Source organism: Mus musculus, chromosome 7, assembly GCF_000001635.26.
Source record: "Mus musculus strain C57BL/6J chromosome 7, GRCm38.p6 C57BL/6J".
In the NCBI taxonomy this organism is placed as follows: domain Eukaryota; kingdom Metazoa; phylum Chordata; class Mammalia; order Rodentia; family Muridae; genus Mus; species Mus musculus.
This window is the reverse complement of record NC_000073.6, coordinates 139,855,770-139,878,088: the sequence shown is the minus strand read 5'-3', so window position 1 is coordinate 139,878,088 and position 22,319 is coordinate 139,855,770. Positions and strand designations below refer to the sequence as shown.

Below are 22,319 nucleotides of genomic sequence, written 5' to 3'. Positions count from 1 at the left end.
TTGAAACACAGCCAGGTTCAATATTTAATGCCGAATTTCTTTGGTTGAATGAAGAGGTGTCTCTGTTCTCCCAGAGGCACCGTGGTAGAAAAGATGAGGGATTAGGCCCAGGGGAGCAGCCTGGATGGGGGCCAAGCCTCTCCCATACTGGTCTTCCTTGTCAAGACTGAGAAACACACACATGAATGCTACTGACCAGCCCGACCAAGGACAAACAATGTAAAACACTGTATTTTCCTCTGGATGGTCTGTATCTACAGTACGTACACAGCATGGTGGGTTCTGCACACATCAGCTACACAAGCAGGTAAAAAAGTCCGTTAGTGAAAGGAGCTGAAACAGCCTGGTGGTCCTTGGCTACCCACCTGAGGGATGGGTACAGAATGCTGCTTTAAGGGATATCACAGAGGAGCTTATGAATATCAGCTCTGCCTGCTAGCCTCCTTACTCAGATACTGAGTGTGTCTGCCTCTAGATGGCACTGCCCACCACAGGCTGCAGAATGCTGCCGCCTCGCCTCCAATGCTCTAGGAACTTACCTATGCCCTGTTCTCTGAGGCGGTTATCGGGAAGGCTATGCTCTGTGAAGCAAGTCACAGACTCACCCACATCTGCAGAGAAACCCAGCACTCAGGGCTGTGATACACACTAATTGTTTGTGGGTGCGTGTGAACACCAATGCGTCTGTGTGTGGACAGTGTGGTATGTGTGCATGTGTGGTAGTGTGCAGGCATGTGCACGTGCATACATGTGGTGGGCAAGCGTGTGGATGCACGTGTATGTGGTGTGCATAGTGTAACTGTAAATATGTATAAGCATGTGTGTACACACAAGTGTATGTACACACAAAGGTGTGTTCATATATGTATGCCAGTGTGTGTGTGTGTGTGTGTGTGTGTGTGTGTGTGTGTATACATATGTAGGCATATGCACTACAAACTGGGAAGAGAAAGCTGGAGAGGAAGGGTGGACAGTCACAGGTTGGCATCTCTGGGCTCTCACCTCTGTGAGGATCTCCCCTGGGACAAGACACTTGCTTGTACAAAAGGCTCATTGTTGAAATATACTCTTTGAGGTGGGGCTTTGTACCCAAAATGATCATGAAAATGGCAAAAAGGAAAAGAAACCGTCATCCATGATAAGAAACCTTCATCCGTGATGACCGTCACACCCCACTCAGCCCCTCCTTGTGGGACGGAGAATCTGACTACTACATGCTCACAATGGGACAGAATCCAGTCTGATAGAGGCCAACTTTCAACAGCACAGGCCCAGAGAGACTGTAGCCAGCTCCCTGAAGGCCACAGCCATGAGTTGTTTCCCCTCCCCATGGCTCCATACCAGGCCCATCCTTAGCACTTGAAATGACCTCAGGCTACCAGGCCAGGGCCATTTCCCATTACAGGTGCAGGTGGTGAGTAGGCCGAGGTGCCAGATGGCTCCCCCAGTGGAGATGCAGGTGTGAGGTAACGCAAGGACAGCAGGGGACAGGAAACTGCCCAGTGTGAGCGAGCTCTGGAGGGCCACTGCGGTGGTCCCTAGAGCAAAACCTAACATATATATACCAAAGGCAAGAACACCAGCTGGAGTCTTGGGGGGGGGGTGTCCTCCCAGCTTCCCTCCCAGCAGCGAGGGAAGGTGCTATAAACAGAAAGCAGGTGACTAGCTTATGGAGGTAAGCTTGGGGACTAGTGGCGGTTGTATGTGGCCCAGTGTTCTTCCCATGGGTTCTTATACAACAAAAGAGATCATGGCTGAGGGCTGGGAACCATTTCAGAACCACTTGGTCATTTGATGGCCCTTCCAGTCCACATAGCAAAGGGCCACTCCCTGCTCTGAAGCTCCTCCAGGGACACGTGGTGGCACTGGCGAAGAAGTTGTGTTCCCAACCTGGCTACACTGTAGTTTCATTTTTCCAGGGTCCTGTTCGGATGTTCCCTGTCCCATCAGTGCCAAATGGCAGGCCTTCTCGAACATCACCCTGGAGCAGCCCATTCTGGCTGGGGCCCCCAAAAGGCAGGGACTGTGTCCTTCGTAGCATCTCCAAGTGGGCAGGGCCTGGGGATAGGTGTGGGGGGCAGCCATAGAGCCCAGGGCTTGTGTCTCCACCCTCAGGCTGGCTGACCATGGGGAAGGGGTCAGCCTGGGCACAGCAGGCCAATGTGTGCATCCCCATTGGGCCCTCCAGAGAGCTGGTGGGGCTCTCCGAACGTGAACTGTGGGGACTGCCATCCAGGCTGGAGGGGATGTGGTAAGCATACTCCCTCTCAGCCGCAGCTGCCTGGTGCCGGCTGAAGTAGTGGGACTTAGTTCTGCCCTTGAGGCACCTGTGCAGGTGAGGGTCATGCAGGTGGGGATCGTGTGGGTAGACGTCCTCCTCAGCCATGTGGATGTGGGCCGCCTCCTCCTCCATTAACTGCTCACAGTGCATCTTGGCACAGCACGGGGTGGCAGGTGACAGACAGCTGACATGGCCCTGGGCAGCCTGCAGGTTGGTCATCTTGCAGTGGCTGGCTGGTGGATGGCCAAAACCTCTGAGTTTCCCAGGGCATGGTGAGTCCTGCAGGCAGGCCGTATGCCCCAGCGCATCCCCGTTGGCATCGAGTGTAGGATGGGCGCCGGGCTTGGTGGTGGAGGTGTCTCCCCGGGAAGGGCAGCAGGACCACCAGCACTGCCACACGTCCTCCCGCTTGGCGCAGTGATGGATAAGTACAAAGAGTCCCAGTGTCACGCAGAAGGCGCCGTACAGACAGCTGAAGATCATGTCCAGGAAGTGGCCCTGAGACACAGCCAGGGCCCCAAAGGTCCATGTAGCTGTGAACAGGAACAGTGTGAAGGCAGCGGCACGAAGCTGAGCCTTGAAGGAATGCTCGTTCTGCAGCTGCGAGGCAGCCAGGGCATCACAGGTGGGTGGGGTCCCGGGACGGACTCCGTGGCGATGGCCGCTCTCTGGCACAGCCAGTCGCTGCTGCTCCTCCGTGCGCTCTCTGAGCTCATACCTGCGCTCCGGGTGACGCCGCAGCTGCACGTAGGTGCAGAGGAAGTACACGCAGGTGACCAGGGCAATGAAGGCAGCCGGCCCATAGAACGCACCCAGGCTGGGTTCCCAGGCCATCCAGCAGCTGCAGGGAGAAGCAGGTAAGTGTGGGGGTGTGGCTAATGTGCTCGCCCCCCGGGCCATCAGGACAGAATGGGGTTTCTTTCCTACAAGGGAATATTTTAATTTTTTGATAAGACTGGTTGGTCAGCCATGAGGTCTGGGTTGATAGGGACAGAACTGCAGTCTGGAGATGTGTCTGGAGCCAGCTGTTGGTTAGCCTGGTGTGCTGACCCTTAGGAGGTGGGTCAGGGTAGGACAGAGGCAGGCTGGGGTGGGTGGGGCAAGGAGGTACACTGGTGGAGGCAGGATATTGTCCCAGGTAAGCAGGGGAGGGGGTGGAAGCAGGTTCCGATGAGGAGGGTATGGGGCGCACTGTGGCATGTGTGAGGGTTGCAGGAGGCATGCATGTGGCATGCATGAGGGATGCAGGAGGGTATGGGGTGCACTGTGGCATGCGTGAGGGTTGGACTTCCTGGGGTCCTGAGGGGAAACTGAGAATGATGAAGGGCTTTGTGTCCCTGTAAGGGGTGGGTCTGGATCTGTCTGTGCTCCAGGGGTATACCATGCTCAGCTAACCTCCTGCTGTCTGATCCTAGACTACAGAAAACACAGGCCTTTGGTGTCTAAGAGTCAGTGGGAAGCTGAGCGTGTTGGGAAAGGGCTTCTGCTAACCCAGAGGCTGGGGAGACACAACTCTGAGTGGTCTTTTGGGGCCCAAGAACCATGGCTTGCTGTTCATCTCAAGGGTTGATTGCCTTACCACAGGTACCTTGGGGGACAGTCACTAACAAAGGTTGATTATGACAGATGTCTGTGGGCACCTTCCCTGCCCTCCCCAGCCTTGGACACAAAGGTCTGGGATGACCACAGGAGGAGCTGGGGGGGGGGGTGCTCCCAGCTTTTTGTCAGCTTACAGGTAGGAAGTACTCACTATGCCACGTCCTCATCCTCGGTGCCATAATTTCTGATGTTTGTGGCAGCTGTGACCCCACAGATGATGAAAGGGACCCCTCCGCTGATGAGGTAGAACCTGTCAGAGATCAGAAGGATGACTTCCCAGGAACGGCCCAAATACCTTCCCGTTCCCTGGTGCATAGGGGGTGGTGGCTGGATTTCAAGGCCAGGCCACCCCTTAGAATAGACAAGCACACGTCCAATGGGGGAATTTGCCCTCTACTCATTTGGATCTCAATGGCAGGGACTCATGGTGAATCTTCAGACTCAGTAGGACCTCATGGAGCCTGGGCTGGGAGCCGGACAGATATGAAGAGGTATAGCCAGTATGCCCATAGAGCAAAGACAGTCATGGAGGGTGGTGAGTAGGGCATCCTTATCCTGAAGTGGTGTTTTGAGTGGTGGCCCAGTTGCATTTCTTTTGGACCTGTCTTCAGCCAGAGTTTAGCTCATACCCCTCCCTTCTCTGTCAACAGTGCTCAGTGACCAACGACCCCGTGTATAGTTAAACCTAGCTTTAGGGTGAGGAGCCTGGGCCCCCTAGCCCTCTGTGGCAGTTGGGAGAGTTGCTCACTTTTGACTTATCCCTGGAGAACCAGCTGATAACCCAGGCAGGAGTAGGCAGTAGCATGGACTGATAGCTCGAATGATAGCTTCACTGAGGGTGATTCAGTGTCTAGCCTACAGGATAGTGCGCCCCATACCCTCCTCATTTGAGTCCAACCCCACTGAGCACGTGTGCCCTAGACTCAGCCTATGCACACACTGGTTCTGACATACTCATCATGACTGATAGCTTCCTATGGTGTTGAACCATGAGAGGGCCATCTCCAGGTCAAGTTAGAGAGGATTCTCCCAAGAAAGGGGCTGCTGTTACATACATCCTGAGTGTGACACAATGTCCCTACAAGCACTGTAACTAGGACCCAGACTCAAAGGCTGGGAGGAGGGCCTTCTAGGGATGCTGTGGCAATAACAATTCAAGAATGAAGCCACAGTGGAGCATGACAGTGCGTTCTTGTAACTCTAGTGCAGGGAGGCAGGGCAAGGAGAACCGGGATGTTTGAGGACAGCCTGGGCTGCCCAGCAGCCAAGCTCCAGAGAGGCTAGTGCCACACGGTGATACCTTACCTAAAAGTAAATAAAATAAGCTAACAGTCCGCGTGAACTCCACTTGAAGGAAGGTCATGTGATATTCCCAAGGGTAGTGGGATACTGCTCTGAAGGAAGCTGGGTCACCAGGACGGAAGAGCACAAGGAATGCTAAGCTTAGGGGGAACTAGATAAAGATTGTTCGCCCTTTAACTTCTTCAAACAACAGGTGAGTGTTACAACAGAGAAGTTTGACATTTTGTGAGTTCATGCATGTCACAGGGTGAGAGGCTTGGCATTTGTGACACAAAAGAAGAGGGGAGTTACAAGATCTTGCTGGATGTTTCATGTGGATTCGTTCAACTTTATTTTCTTGGACTGTGATTAGATTGGGTCTTTTAATCTCTGAGGTGGCTGAGAGACACTAAGAGGAAAAAAGCTAATTAATATATTAAGTTTGAAATTAAAAAATTATAACACAAACACAGGGAGAGAAGGAAGGGAAAAAAAACAGAAACCACATCAAAACAGTGTTGCAAAAGAGATAGGAAAAGAAAAAAGAATAAATGGAAACAACCTAACCAAGTGAAAAAGTAACATTGTAACATTCTACTTCAAGGTAGAGATTGTTACAACAGAGGAAAAGAACGAAAGACCCAGCTGGGGATAACATAGACTGAGAAGAGATGGGGGGGACCTGGAAGTAGGCCTGTAGGAATCATCTTTCAGCTTTGCCCTCTAGGTCTGTGGTTCTCAACCTGTGGGTTGCGACTCCTTTGGGGTCAAATAACCCATTCACAGAGATCACAATCAGATATTTACATTACTCTTCATAACAGTAGCAAAATTTCAGATATGAAGTAGCAATGAAAATAATTTTATGATTGGGAGGTATTACAACATGAGGAACTATATTAAAAGATCGCAGCATCAGGAGGCTTGAGAGCCATTGTTCTAAGGCAAGCAAGGCTACCAGGCCAGCAGCAGAGAAAACAGGCTTGAGCAAGACAGAGGAAACACAGGCAAGGGCAAGACATGACATTTGCATTTGGCTGGGAGGCGATGCAGCATCGTCCAATAGAGGGTTCAAAATACCAGAACAAACTGATAGATATAGAGGGGAAAGAGCAGCTTCCCGAGTTGCAGTTGGCATTAAAGTTCCTCCCCTCAGCAAGAGACAGAACAATCAATTCAATGAGGAAATAGAGCCACAGTTTTTAAAGATGTCAGCCTCAAGACTCCTTGTAACACATCTCACTAAACAGTGTCACCAATGTAATCCTCCTGTAGTCACCGTGGCTTGTTCACCATGACACCAGTGTTATTAACACATTACTCTCCAGAATGTGTGGCTTATTCATCCACATGAGAGTAGCACCCACACATCTTTATTCAGTCCGTGTAGCTCATGCACTGTGGCGACCATAACATTCACACATCTTCCTCCAGTGTGTGTGTTCACCATGTCAACCATGACATCTTGACATTCTTCTCGGCTGTGTGTGACCTGCCAGCCATGGTCCAGGCATCCTCCTCCAGAGCCTGCAATATGTTCACCATGAAAGCAGAGGCATCCACATGTCTTTCCCTGTGTGGTTGCTTCAGCAAGACAACACGGCTAAGCACGCAGTGCTTCCTCCCAGGTGCACGTACGGATCACCATGACAACAGTGGCATCCTGTTTCATTGTATGTGGCCTGTTTACCATACTAATAATGTTATTCAAATACCTTCCTTCACTGTGTATGTGGCCTGTTCACCATGGCAACAGTGGTATCCACACATCCCTCTTCACTGTGTGTGGCTTGTTTACTATGACAACACTGGTACCCTATCTGTGCTCTTTCATTACATGCGGCATATTCACCATGACAACAATGGCATCCTCTAGTGTGTCACTGGCTCTTCAACAGGTATATGTCATGGAAGACTCAAACATTCAGAAGACTTGAAATCATGCGGAACATATTCTCTAACCATAAATAAATTAGATGAGAGATTGGTAGCAATATTTTGCTCAAGGTACCACAAATACTGTGGACTTAACAACACGCTTATAAAATATTCATGGAATAAGGATGAAATTATAAAGGATGTAACACACCAAAATTTCTTGGCTGCAAATACCATAGGGATAAAAGGGAAAATTATAGTTTCCAATCTTTCATTAGAAAGAAGAGAAAGATCTGAAGTTTAGTGATCTATTCTACCTTGACAAGGTGGAAAAACAAGACCTCAAGGTTGGCCCTAGGTTGCCACCTGATGAAGATGATAAATATTAGGGACAAATCCTGAAAACTTGCTCCCCCTACAGTAAAAGCCAGTGAAGCTATAAACTGTTAAACTAATAAAGAGAGAAGAAGGACTGATGAGATGGCTCAGTGGGCAAAGGACCTTGCTTTGCAAGCCCAAGTTTGATTTCTGTGACCCAAATACTAACCTAATAACCTGATAGACAGGGAGAGCCAATGCCACAGAGCTGTCTGCTAACTTCCACACATACCATGGTGTGTACCCCCACCCCATTCACCGTGCACACACAATAGTGATAATAAACTATTTACAAACATTGTTTGAGCTCAATTTCAATCTGAAGAAAGAGTTACTGTTGTGCACTCTACAGATACACTACAGGAATCAAGGGCGTATATAGTGAATAGCTGCATGCCAACAGATTCAGTCACTTTGATGAAATGGATATATTCCTTGGGAAAAAAATAAAACCAAAACATTAGAAAATTTTGCTGGCCTTGATATCAAAGGCAAAGAGAAAATCAATTCTTTCTAGTAGAGTGTCAGCCATACTTCAGGCAGGCCCCTTGCCTGGAAGTAGTTGGCTAACACAAAACTCCATTTTTTTTTTTGGTCTTATTGTTTTTCTCATTGTTTTGGTTTTAATTTTGTGTGTAGGGAGGTAGGGAGAATCTGAGAGAAGTTGGGGAGGGAAAACATATGATCAAAGTATGCTGTATAGAAGAAAAGAAAAAAGAACACCTTGCTGGTGGGTCTGATGGCACATACCTCCTCTGGAAGGCAGAGACAGGAGGATCTCTGAAAGTTCGAGGCTAGCCTAGACTACATAGCAAGACTTTGTCTCAAGAAAACAAAATACAACCCCCCTCAACCAACCAACCAACCAACCAACCAACCAACCAACAACCAAACTACCAACCAACCAACCAACCAACCAACCAACCAACCAACCAACCAAACTCCAAACCAAACTTTAGTGTGCTCTGTCTAATAAAAATGGATTTTAATATCTATATACTCAGTGGGCTTTCTGGCAGAGTATTATACATGCCTGCTCATAGGACAGATTTGGAGGGGGTGGGCAGGAAAGTGTTTCTCAGATTTGAGCTCAGTGGGGCCTGATGTCAAAATCAGACCCAAAGCCCTGATGCAGTCAGTTATTTGCACCCAGAGTCCTTTGCAATGAACGCTCTCGTAACGTATAAATAAAGTCTTAGCATTTTATGAAAGTATGACTCTGGACTGGTTTGCTATTCATATATTTTAACAATGTATTTCAATGTATCAGCAGTGAGGAGAACATGGTGAGATCACTAGCTGGATTCAGGAACAGTATCGAGTAGAAATAGTGTGTATTCATTCTTGAACTCAGCCAACCAGCAAAAGAAGGCAGTGCCTATAAGTCTATAAGTCACCTGGGGAAAATTTGCACCAGATGAGGAGGAGGAAGATGTGTTTCTGTTTGTAGATAATAAGATGGACTGCATGAGAAATTCTGCAGGATCTATGGGACATGTGTGCGAATTTAAGAAGGTGCAGAGTTGACACACAGACACACATTTTTATATTTGAGAAATAACAGGAGACATTGAGAAATAAAGCAAAGATGTCATTAAATGGCACACACTTTTCACAGTCACAGCCCTGGAAGATTTTATACTCGTGAAGTTTGAAAAATTGATTCTATAGTTATTTGGGACTGTAAATGATTGGACTATTCAGACCCACCTTGAAAGGCCTAGAAGAATCTCTGGTACTCCCAGATTTCTGACATGATTGGGATTTCTGACATGTGTGCCTGTCCTCACAGGACATGGGTACAGGAACATCTGAGCCAACTGTGTCTGACACAAAGGCTGCACACTGGAGTGGTTTGTATTTTTGCTCCGATTGTAGGCAAGCGCTCTACCACAGAGCCGTATTCCAACCCTGAGTGATCTTATTAATCTCAGACACTAAGCCAGGCAGAGTCACTGTGGGATGGAAAATATCACTCATAGATGTGCCTAGGGCCAGCCATAAGGGCACTTTTGGGACTTGTCTGTGAAAATTATCAAACCCAAAGCAAAATGAATAAAAACCAGTGAGTAATTATATAATCAAGTGGGAGCTGATTAGAAGAGCCTGATATGTGCCTGCTATGAAGAGCCACCACTGCAGACTGCTGGGAACATACCTGCACAGAGGCCACCCCACCTGCAGCAGGACACAGTCCTGCAGCTCCTCAGACTCAGGCAGCACCATTTGGATTGGCGGCTCAAGGTCAATTGTTAAATTCCCATGGATATTACCCTCCTTATCTCCCTTGGTTACTTCTCCCCATTGAATATACTCATGGTTTACCACGATGTGTGTAGCCTACCATAAACTTCCCATAGAATGGACTCTGATGGATACCGAGGTGAACGTCAGGTTCTCTGCCTGCATTTGTTGCAGATCAGTAAGCATGCATGGGCCCTACCCATGGAAGCACAAGTGAGCTCCACACTGGGGAAACCCTGCAAACAGACACTGTTCAACGGTTTGGGAGTACATACGAGTTCTGCAACATACTTGCAAAAGCACAAAAAAATAAGGCAAACTAATGGATTGGCTGGTGTGTGTGTGTGTGTGTGTGTGTGTGTGTGTGTGTGTGTGTGTGTGTGTGATGGACAGCCAGGGGGGTATAGCTAGGCCATGGAAGGAGGGTGAGTAGATGGAGGGTGATGGACAGTAGAGAGTGGGTGCTCAGATGGAGGGTCTTGGAGGGTGACAGGTACAGCAGAGGGCTAGTGATCAAGGCTTTCATCATAAACTGTTGGGAGGAGGCGGGAGAAGGCCACTGTCTTAGCAGGAGACACCTTAGGGAAAATCCCTAGAGGATGCAGAACACACCTGTCACAGTTCACTTCAGCTGTCAATGTAAGTCAAACCTAGAGCCACTCAGGAAGAGGAAACCTCATCTGCAGAACTGCTTTCATCAGGTTGGTCTTTGAGGTGCTGTCTTATTGCTAACTGATGTAGGAGGGCTCAGCCCACTATATGCAGTGCCGTGCCTAGGCAGGTGGGCCTGGGCCGCAGAAAGGCAGCTGAGCAGGCCAGAGTGAGCAAGCCAGTAAGCAGCGCCCTTCTTCTGTGGTCTCTGCTTCATTTCCTGCCTCCAGATACCTCTACCTTGGCTTCTCTTGATGATAGACTGTAACCTGTCATTCAAACAAACCCTTCTCTCCTCCAAGCTGTTTTTGGTCAGTGTATTATCACAGCAGCAGCAGCAGCAGCAGCAGCAACAGCAACAGCAACAGCAACAGCAACAGCAACAGCAACAGCAACAGCAACAGCAACAGCAACAGCAACAGCAACAGCAACAGCAACAGCAACAGCAACAACAACACAACAAAGCAGCAAACCAGAACACCTCCAGGCACCAGGGGACCCACTCTCACAGGCAATCATTTGAAATGGTGATAGATGCCCACTGCTGGTACTGTAGGAGAGAGCTACACAGGGCTAGGTGGGAATCTGGTATGGAGTGGGACTCGCTGACCTCCTGGTGAATCCTGGTGTGAGCTGCAGCAGGTGGGCTGTGGTTTGGCCCCATTTGGGGCTCCATCCTCCACTGGTCTACAGGGCAGGGGAGGGCCAGATTTTCCAGGCATCTGAGAGTAGTGTCTCCCGTCTGAGCAGATGAGAGTGACACTGTAAGAACCAGTTTCCCAGGACAAGGTCTGCAGGCCTGCTAAGGCAGTACTGGACAGTGCTGAGTGACCCTGGTGAGACCTACAGCAGTCTTCAATCTCCAAGTAATGACTGAAACTCAGGGACACTAATTCTCTCTGACTCCTCTGACTCCTGAGCTTGCAAAGGAGACTACAGACTTGCCTCGAACAGAGCAAAGCCATCATCTCTGTCCCATTGCTGCCAGGAGTCTGCAACAGCAAGGGGTGTCTTGAGGCTGGAAACCATGGGGAATGTGACTACCTTCCCATTCAGAATGAGGTCTCAGGTCACCCTGTGTTCAGAATCAGGGCTTTCTGTGTCCCCAGCCATAGACAGAGCAGAGAGTCCCTGTGCATGACATGAGGTCAGCTGGCTCTAGACAGCCAGGCACTGGCTGGCCTCCAGAGCCCAGCAGCCAGCTCTGGACAGAACCTGCTTAGTGGGGGATCTCCAATCCCAGCTCACTCATGAGTTTTCCTACTGCTGTTATGGACAGAGTGCTACTGCATCATCAGGCTGCCTACTAGTGTGTGCCACTACACAGCATGATGCCTTCCACATGCTCGGAGTCCCACATGGTCTTGTTATCCTTCTCTTGGCTTTTTGAGATTGCAATCCAGAAGTTTTTGGGTATTTTCTTCCACATCCAGCCAGAACAGCTCCCAAGATTCTGACCGTGGTTCTGCTCTTCAGTCAGCTAGCGGGCAGACTCACTCTGACAACATTATACAAATCGGGTTGCTTCCTGACAAACCATCTTCCCTAGCCCTAATGTTCTACCTTGGTGCAGGCTCACATTTAGTCATAGACAAAGCACTCAACACCATACAGAGTCCCAGTAGCAGGTCTTAGCCAAAGTCTAATTTCACCAGGAAATGTAAGAATCCTGTGATAGCAGACTTTGTTTGTTTGTTTTATGAGACAGGGTTTCTCTGTGTAGCCCTGGCTGTCCCGGAACTCACTTTGTAGACCAGGCTGGTCTCGAACTCAGAAATCCTCCTGCCTCTGCCTCCCAAGTGCTGGAATTAAAGGCGTGTGCCACTACCACTTGGCAATAAACCTACCTTTCCTTCCTTCCTTCCTTCCTTCCTTCCTTCCTTCCTTCCTTCCTTCCTTCCTTCCTCCCCCTCTCTCTTTCTCTCTCTCTCTTTCTCTCTCTCTCTCTCTCTCTCTCTCTCTCTCTCTCTCTCTCTCTCTCTCTCTTTCTTTCTTTCTTTCTTTCTTTCTTTCTTTCTTTCTTTCTTTTCGAGACAGGGTTTCTCTGTTTAGCCCTGGCTGTCCTGGAACTCACTTTGTAGACCAGGTTGGCCTCGAATTCAGAAATCCGCCTGCCTCTACCTCCTGAGTGCTGGGATGAAAGGTGTGTGCCACCATGCCCAGTGTGACAGCAGACTTAACCCTACCCGTTAGCAGTCACTGCATGGAGGCATCGTCTAGCTATGTGGGGTCAGGTTGGTCTCCGCCTTCATGGAAAGATTACCATGTATACAGGACAGTGGTGTGACAGGGAAGATTCTGGGGTAGAGGGCAGGGTATGGAAGACTGAAGAGGTATTGGCTTGGCATGAATGAGGCAAAGCAGCCAGCATGGACAACTGCTGGTAAAGGAAGATCTCGCAGGGTAAGGGGCTGAGCCGTGATGGGCTGCAGGCATCTTATGCATACTACTCAGTGGCCGCTGAGGTATTTGTCTTTGGGCTGAAAACACTACCTTACAGTTTGGGGTTTTCTTTTCCCTAAGAAAAACCCTGACACTTTCTCATCAAGTGGCACAGACACACACACACACACACACACACACACTTCTTCCCAAGAAAAGTAGGGCCTTTGTGAGAAGAGAGTGACTGATCTATAGGAGAAGGGACTAAACCTATGCAGGCCAGGGCCAAAGGGGAGATCCCTGGCAAAACAGGTTCTGTCTGGAGCTGGCTGCTGGGCTCTGGAGGCCCGCCAGTGCCTGGCTGTCTAGAGCTAGCTGACCTCATGTCATGCACAGGGACTCTCTGCTCTGTCTATGGCTGGGGACACAGAAAGCCCTGGTTCTGAACACAGGGTGACCTGAGACCTCATTCTGAATGGGAAGGTAGTCACATTCCCCATGGTTTCCAGCCTCAAGACACCCCTTGCTGTTGCAGACTCCTGGCAGCAATGGGACAGAGATGATGGCTTTGCTCTGTTCGAGGCAAGTCTATAGTCTCCTTTGCAAGCCCAGGAGCCAGAGGAGTCAGAGAGAATTAGTGTCCCCGAGTTTCAGTCATTACTTGGAGATTGAAGACTGCTGTAGGTCTCACCAGGGTCACTCAGCACTGTCCAGTACTGCCTTAGCAGGCGTGCAGACCTTGTCCTGGGAAACTGGTTCTTACAGTGTCAGTGTCATCTGCTCAGATGGGAGACATTACAGTAGGTGGCTGGGAAGGCTGCTCCTCCCCTGCCGAGTCCTAGTTTAGTTCCAAGCCTTCAAAGGACACAGCCATAACTTCAGTCTTTCCCTCCTTCCTGGCTTGCCTGCAGTGTTGGACTTTGTCAGCAGAGGGTGTCAGAGGCTGCTGAGGTGCCTCTTGACCCAAGTCATTGCTTTTCTTGCTGCAGTACCAGTGTTCAGTACTGGGGTGGATGCTGGGCTATGGTAGAGCCCCACCTCACTCAATGACAGCTGCCTGGGCCATGAACTTTTGCCCCAGTGTCTGTCTTGTCCTCGTCCTGGCTGCCAGTAGATCTCATATGGAGTAGGTGGTCATGTTCTCTTCACTGGGTCTGATTCCTTGCTTGCCCTGAGAAGGCTCCAGATGCACTCACCTCTGGAACCTTCTCTTGTGTCATGTTTCCCTAGTATCAGCTTTGACACATGGAGCTTCCCGCTGCAGGGAGGCTTCTGTTTTCTGAGTCTTTCAGCTCTAGCCAACGAGGCCCCTAATGACTCTAGGCCTCTTATGAACCATCAGCCTACCTGATACAGGACAGGTGCAGCTTGAATCATCTAGCTTGGGGGTCAGTCCCAGCATGTCAAAGGAAGAGGAAGAGAGGCCCTCAAAAGGCTAACCTTTAGACATAGCGGTTTAAAATCACACAGCTGGGGCTATAAGGACAGGGAGGTGGGACCAGGAAGCCTGAGAGTATGGGAGGCAGCAGGGCTGGACCAACCACAGCACCATATAAATCCATGATTGCACAGTGAGGTGGAACAGTAAGCCATATTGCGAATAGTTATGTAACAGGCCATAAAGAATGGTGTGCAGGAAAAAACATGATAAAAATAAAATAATGAAATGGTCACAGGGGTCCCAGCTCAGGCCCAGGGACACCAGTGCAAGGGTTACAAACCTGGGTAGCAAACCACAGACAATGGGGCACTCTGAAAGTAGGCCAGTGGGACTAGGGGATAGATAGGCATAGAAGTCCCTCCCAGCTGCAGGCCACACACACATCCCTGCACACTCATCTCTGTAAATGCATCCTCATATGCTGGTGGGGGGGGGGATGGAGGGAGGGAAGGAGGAAGGGAGGGAGGGAGGGAGGGAGAGAGAGAGAGAGAGAGAGAGAGAGAGAGAGAGAGAGAGAGAGAGAGAGAGAGAGAGAGAGAGGTGTCGGAACTCTGGAAGGAGGCTTTGTTGGGAGCCAAGTCTGTCCTCCTACTCTGTAGCTCTGTTTTTGTGGGCCTGTGTGGTGGTACTTTTATGTCAACTTGTCATAAGCTGGAATCATTTTGGAAGAGGGAACTGCAGTTGAGAGAGTGCCCTCACTAGACTGGCCTGTGGGGAAGCCTATGCCGCATTTTCTTGATTAATATTTGATGGTGTGGGAGGAGCTCACTCTAGGCAGTGTAACCACTGGGCTTGTGGTCCAGGGTGCTATGAGAAGGCAAGCTGAGGGCTGGAGAGATGGCTCAGTGGTTAAGAGCACTGACTGCTCTCTCTTCCCAAGGTTCTGAGTTCAAATCCCAGTGACCACATGGTGGCTCATAACCATCCATAACGAGATCTGACGCCATCTTCTGGAGTGTCTGAAGACAGCTACAGTGTACTTACATATAATAAATAAACAAATCTTTAAAAAAAGAAGCCAAGCTGAACAAATCACAAAGAAAAGAAACCAGTAAACAGAACGCCTCTATGGCCTCTGCCTCGGTTCCCGTGTCTGGGTTCCCATCTTCAGTTTCTGCCCTGACTTCCCTGATGACGAGCTTACAAGCTGTAAGGCGAAATAAACCCTTTCCTCTCCGGGCACCTTTTGGTCATGGTGTTTTATCACAGCAATAGAAACCCTAACTAAGATAGCCTGTGGCCCTACCTTTCAAGTCACTTGGATGCCAATTGGAAATGGTGTACCTGTTGGAATAAATTCATTCCTAGAACTCTGAGATACTATGGAAGAGGGCTCAGACCCAGCCACAATCTTACCACACTCTGTGTTGAGCCCACCATTTACATGAATGGCATTTGTACAGCACATAGTACATACACTTGGCATACATGTATCATACAAACACAGGCTTACACACACACACACACACCTACCTGTTCATGCATGCACAACAGGCTTACACAGACACACACACACACACACACACACACACCCCTACCTGTTCATGCATGCACAACAGGCTTACACACACACACACACACACACACACACACACACACACACACACACCTACCTGTTCATACATGCACATACAACTTTAGCACATACATATTTATATACTGAAATTCTTGTGTACTCATAGACTACATACTTGCTTTAGGAGACAGCAAGCCAGGTCACACATATATTGGGACATCAGCTAACAGATGAGCTGGAGGAATATGAGCAAGAGTCAGGCCCATATCTGGGACACGGCCCAGTGCTGTGACTATGGCTAGGGGAGGGGTCTTGCTATTTGATGAACAACTAATCCCAGGGGCTTGGGAGCTGTGGCAGGAGGAGGACCATTGAGCCTGGTGTTGTTTCTATTCCTGCTCTTGGAGGAGATCAAAGCCCCAGAAATCACGTGTGATGCGTTGGGATCATGGATGTGCTGGGGTGGGTTGTCGAGGAAAATGGTCAGGATATGGGGTTGATGCAGCCCAGGGCATTACTGGGCATCTTGGAGACCTCTGGTACAGAGGCAGTGACAATTCTGAAGCTTTATGTGACGGTTGATTTCCATTGGCAGGACCTGGAATCGTTTGGCAAGGAAGTGTCACCAAGGGACTGTCTGGATCAGGTTAGTCCATAGATTTGCTTGTGAGAGTTTTCTTTTCTTTTTAAAAAACTTCCTTTGTTTTTATTTTATGTGTATAGGCATTTTATCTGCATGTCTGTCTGTGTGCCACATACATGCAGTGCCCATGAAGGCCAGAAGAGGGCACTAGATTCCTTGGGACTGGAATTACAAATAGTTCTTTTAGCTGTGATGTGAGTGTTGGGAATTGAGCCCAGACAGTGCTCTTAACCAAAGCATCGCCTCTCTAGTCCCTGTGAGGAATTTTCTTAGTTGGGTTAATTGAAGTGGAAGGTCCACCTAGAATGTGGGCGGAGCCATTTCATGGTTCAGGCCTCGGGTCTGGAATGAAGAGAGAGAGAGCTAAGCAAGGGTGATCCTTGGTTCTCCACTTTCTAACCATGGATGCACTGTGGCACAGTGTCCTCGAACTCCTCCTGCTCTGCCTTTCCCACAGTGATGGACTAGTCTGAAGCTGTGAGCTAAAACAACCCCCTCCTTTCTCAGGTTGCTTTTTGTCAGGGTATTTTAACGGTGCAGTTGGGAAAGAAATGAAGACATTTTGGCTCTGCCCTCTGCAACCGTTATGTCCTTGAGACAGAGGATTCATGGGGAGATATTCAGAGGATTTCTACACTGAACTCAGGCAAGGGATCTGAGCACAGGACTCCTGAAGGCTGGCCTCATGTGTGAGGTCCAAGTATAACAGAGGTAAGTGAACCTGCCCTGTCGGCCATTTTCAGGGTTCCTAGCGCTGTGTGCAGATCAACCCTGGCTGACACTTAGACATAAGAACATTAGAAACCCATGGTATCTTTCAGAATTTGCTACTGTTGCCCAAGAAGGGGTTCCTGGATGAGGGTCCCAGTAAGCTATTCTATTAACATATCTGCCCCTGGGGCTTCAGCAAAGTTGTCCTCATTATATGGGAGGAAACAAATGACATTTCTCAAAGCTGGCTCTTGAAGTTGACTGTAATCTTCTTGTGGCTGCTGGGAATTTTCTTCTAAACAGAAAAACCACTGGTGGGTTTACCATAATGGACACTAGTGAGGGAGAAGCCATGAGAAGAGGCAAAACTGACTGGGCACTTAGGGTGTTATTACACGTAGCTAGCTAGCTCCTGAGCAGGTACAAACCACCCCAAGACATTCTCCGGGCCCCAGAAATGGCTTCCTTTAGGTTGATGGAGGGTAGAGAAAATGTGGCAAGATGAGTCCACAGAGACCATCTCAGAATGAGGGTAGATGTCAGGACTGGGAGAGTGGTATCTGAGGTGGCCAGCAGGCCTGGTCTATGAAACTAGCCACCATCCCACTAAGGTATAACTTGACAGCGTGGTTGAATAGAATCTAATCATGTGCTCAGGACTGACTGCTGTTCTGTCCAGGAGTCCTACCTGTGATATTCAGATGGTGTAGCTTAACAGAGGACATGAACAGAGAAGTTGGTTGACTAAGGTTACACGGAATTAGGCTCTTAAGTAGTTTTCAGTGTCTTGATTTCCCAGAAGTGGGGGGCTAACTATGTCCCTACTTGGTGTAAGAAAGCTCAGCCCAGGGGATAGTATCCACACTTGGCTTTGTTGTTTGCTTGTTTACATATTTCTTACTCCAAATCTTTCTACTTCACCTTTCTCAACATCTTCAAAGACAGATGATTGAAGCAACTTCCTAGGCAGGCAGGCCCTGTATAGTCATGTAGCCAGAGATGAGGAGTCCTGCCAGTCTTCACTGGAGGGTGTACACCCTGTGCAGGAGTTGTTATCCTCTGGTGTTCTATGAGGGTAGCTCTGGCAACCTTCTCTTAGCTGGAGTCTGGATTCTGGTGTGGTCTACTTAGGGCTATTTTATGCCCAGCAAAGAGCCCGCAGAACCAGCCTTCCAAGGCTGTTTATGGGAGTAACATTGTATATGCCAGGCAGCAGTATGTCTCCTAAGTGTGGGAGGGACTCAAGGCTGTGTTCAGATACTAGACCCAGAAAGAATTTTAAGAGTGAAGCATGAGCAGGGCATGGTGTCACACTTCTTAAATCCCAGCACTCGGGAGGCAGAGGCAGGCGGATTTCTGAGTTCGAGGCCAGCCTGGTCTACAAAGTGAGTTCCAGGACAGCCAGGGCTATACAGAGAAACCATGTCTCAAAAAACAAACAAACAAAAAGAGTGAAGCATGAATGTCAGCTTTCCTAGATGGAGACAGAATTTATTTAACTGTTGGAGGAAAAAAATGGGCCAGAGACCCCAGGAAAATCTAAGACATGATTGCTACCTATTTTCTCTGAATTGAAACATTTCCTACTGGAGGTTAGAGGAAGGGTCTTAAAACTTAGGAAGTAAACAAAATTTGCAAGGCTCAGGAAGTTCCTGCAACTTAGAAGATTTACAGGCTATGTAAGCAGCAATTGCTTGGGGAGACGTCTTATGGGCTGAACTGACTTCCAGTTGTTCAGAGTGCTCTACAGATAACCCTGTTCTCTTCTGAGTCCTCACTCATTCTTGGGTGGGTTTCAGTGACATACTTGCCTATGAGTCACCCATACTCCAGTAAGTAACCCCTACTTATTATTCTGCAAGTGACCCCAATAAGCTTGTTGATTCATTAGGCTTAAGCCACAGTGGAATTGTTTCTTTGGTCTGTTGGTGTCCTACCTGCGATGAAGGGACCTTTGTTAATACTGTCCCAGGAAAAGTTGCACAATAGATACCTGCTCCTGATTCTCACTGACTCTAGTTAATGGGTCTTCTGCACTTGTAGGCTCTGTCGTGTGCCCTTCTGTGCAGAGGTACCATTTCATGATAGTGGCTGCTTTGGAATTCCAAGTCCTGGCTTGTTGTTGATGACATGTGACTGTGGGGCTTTGAAACTCACAAGGAGGAGTGACCCTCATGGTCCCTCAGGATTCACAAGGGTAAGTTACACATGGTATTCCTTCAACGTATCCAACTCAGACTAGAGGAGATTTATGGAAGGAGAAGTCAATAAATGTACAGTAGACCCTGATGAAAGGCCACTAAGAGTGCCAGTATTTATGAGTAGGACTTGATGCCAGCCTCTGATAAATGAAGAGGCCCCGTGTGGATGATGGGAAAGGGGAGGTGTCCTGTTCCCATGTGGGATGGAGGGAGGGCTTGGTGTTGTTCCCCACGGGTGCTGGGCAATTAACTGATGAGGGGTGGGTATGTGTGTATTTGTGTGTGTGTATTTGTGTGTATGTGTGTGTTTATTTGTGTGTATGTGTGTGTTTATTTGTGTGTATGTGTGTGTGTATTTGTGTGTATGTGTGTGTTTATCTGTGCATGCACACACACCACAGGGGAAATCTTGGTTCCATTTGGATTCAGAGGGTAGGTTATAGTTGCATGTTGATGTGAGGGGGTTGGTTCTGGCTCCATGTGAATCCCGAGGAGGAGGGTCTGGCTTCATATGGACACATGGGGAGATCTTGGTCTCATGTGAACATTTTGTGGATGAGTTTCTGTTTCCATGTAAACATGGCTGGGGACACCTTTGGAGGATGTGGACACTGGGGATAGAATTCTGGTCTCATATGGAGATTGTGGGGAATCTTGGTCCTGTGAGGGGAGAATTCCAAGTAGACTGTGGGAAAGGCCTGTGCCTGCAGTCCCCTTTGCACTCTACGGTGGCCTCTTAGAGGAGGCCGTATTAGGTATTTACTTTTGTGTGGGGTTGGGGTGGGGAGTGGGAGTTGCACCGTTGTGAGCCAGCCATGCTTTCAGTGTGCTTGGCTGTGGATCTGGCCACAGTGTAGTAAACTAGAATGCAGGATGTTAATTGTGAGAGCTGTGGCTATGATGTTCGGCTGTGCTAGGTGTTCCCACATCATCAGAGGCCCTGTGTATGTGCCTGCATTGCTGGTGCAGCATCTCCCATGGGTTGGGTAGGCAATGCCCAATCCTGCTATCCCTCTCAGTCAGGCAGCTCAGCTTTTCCTCAGGCTCCCCCGATCTCTCTCACCCTCCTTCTCCCAAACCAGCTTCCCTCTGGTGTGTCCCATTTTGCCCACGTGCTAAGGCCTCTTCAATGTCACCCTTTCCTCAATGGCAAAGCCAGACTGTCTTGGTTAGAGACCCCCAGTTCCCTAGCTGAGGTTGGAAGAGTCTCTTTCTTGAGATGCTCCGCTCCTGGCTTCTCTAACGTTTTTCTTGGCTACAAGTGTTTCTTAACCGACAGAGGCTTGAGATGGGACTAAGGATGGGTCTCCCCACTAGATTTATAGCTGCGTCTGTGCCAGAGGCTACTATCAAGGCTCTGGGCCTGCTGTATGATGTCTGGGTGACTTCTGTTCAGGGTATTCGACCCCTGGCACTCTCTAGAGGCTGTAAGCTCCCACTGAGCCCAAAACAACACAGTTCCACAGCCCACTCTCCCCTTCCTACTCCAAGAAAGCAAGTAGTGACTAGTCCAGGCACAGCCTAGACTTACCTGGGAGGTAAGACGTACAATCACCTTCTCTCTGCCTACTCTCTGCCCCTCTCCCTGGTCCCAGAGCCAATGGACACACATAGAATTTTCTAAATATGATAAAGAAATGAGCGTTGTCTTTGGGCTGTAGCAAAGATCTCTCCACAGAGTCTGAGCAGCTGAAACGTCCCCCCACCCCCACAATCCCCATCACCAAGCTGGGAATTTCTTCATTCTAATTATCACTAAAACACCACCACCACCACCAAAACAACAACAACAACAAAACCCTCTATATGTTTACAGTTTTTTCCTCCTGTTTTCCAATATCTAATGATCAGTGAAAGTAAAACCGCACACTCTGAAGTAACCAAGGACCAGGAAAGGAATCCCGAGGAAAACTATAAACTATTTTCAGATGAATGACAAACCACACGGTATTCCTTTGGGAATACTGTGGCAACCCCCCACACAAGAAAACGCACAGCTATGAAGCAGCTATTTTAATTAAGAATTAACCCCCCCCCCCAAGCTCACATGGTTAGGAAGAAGGAAGAAGGACAAACCAAACCTCTTCCCACAGAAGGAAGGACAGAGCAGAGATGACAAACCAGAGAGAGGGGAGGAGGGCACACCAAAGGCTGCTTCTTACTTGGCACTAAGAAAAGAAACAAGGCCAAGACTGACTCGGATGTTGGGCCAGAGCAGTTAGCCAGACAGAAGGAAAGACGGGCATTCAGAAGGGCACGGGAGAAGCAACTCTGTCCCTAGGCAAGAGTGCCATAACCATTACATGCACACAGCTCTCGGAAATTAACCAGAAACCTTTGGAACTTGTATTTCTATAGGCAAGCACTGGGTGATTAGCAATGAAAATTAAGAAAAACCTCAGCCGGGCGTGGTGGCACACGCCTTTAATTCCAGCACTCGGAAGGCAGAGGCAGGCGGATTTCTGAGTTCGAGGCCAGCCTGGTCTACAAAGTGAGCTCCAGGATAGCCAGGGCTATACAGAGAAACCCTGTCTCGAAAAACAAAACAAAACAAAAACAACAACAAAACCCCAAAGAAAAATCTCAATTTATAGTATGTTTTTGTTTTTGTTTTTGAGACAAGGTCGTACTCTGTCCTCTCTGTTGGTTCGGAATGTGTGGTAATCCCCGCTCTAGCCTCCTGAGGGCTGGTAGTATAGGCAGGAGCCGCCACAGCTGGCTATATTAATATTTAAAATGAAAAAAAAAAGAACTTAAAGAAAAATGTAAACAAGGAAGTCCAAGACTTCTGTGTTGTGAACTATAGGGGGTCCTGGGGAAATCGAAGATTTCCATACATGGAAAGGAGGCTGCGTGGTAGCCTTGGAATGCTCCCTGCTCTGCAGGTCACGTCATTCATACTGCAGGATAAACTGAAATGACAGGACAGACGTCCCAAGGCCAGTGCTCTTCATCTTTGGCCCAGAACTATGAGCATGTGTGTGGGTGCTTGACCTGTGCCTTCATGGGGTTTTGGCCTCTGGGACATAAGCTCCTGTCTGAGCATCCACTTGTGTGGCCCCAGGCAGGATCCTGTGGGCAGCAGTGCTGGACATGCCTTCTTTAAGACATGC

The 22,319-nt window shown here is 48.8% G+C and overlaps 1 protein-coding gene across 2 annotated transcripts in view; it reads right to left on the bottom strand.

Moving 5' to 3' along the window:
- The window catches only part of Adgra1 (adhesion G protein-coupled receptor A1), a 43,992-nt gene continuing 21,673 nt past the window's right edge, over positions 1-22,319 (bottom strand). Inside the window, exons 7-8 of one of the 2 annotated variants that reach the window (NM_177469.3) lie at positions 4,032-4,130; positions 1-3,122 (exon numbers count right to left, since the gene is read on the bottom strand). In NM_177469.3, the coding sequence (NP_803420.2) occupies positions 1,895-3,122; positions 4,032-4,130 (1,327 nt within the window). In that variant the 3' untranslated portion in view covers positions 1-1,894. The remainder of the gene's footprint in view (positions 3,123-4,031; positions 4,131-22,319) is intronic. The other variant, XM_006536203.4, reaches the window with a different exon arrangement.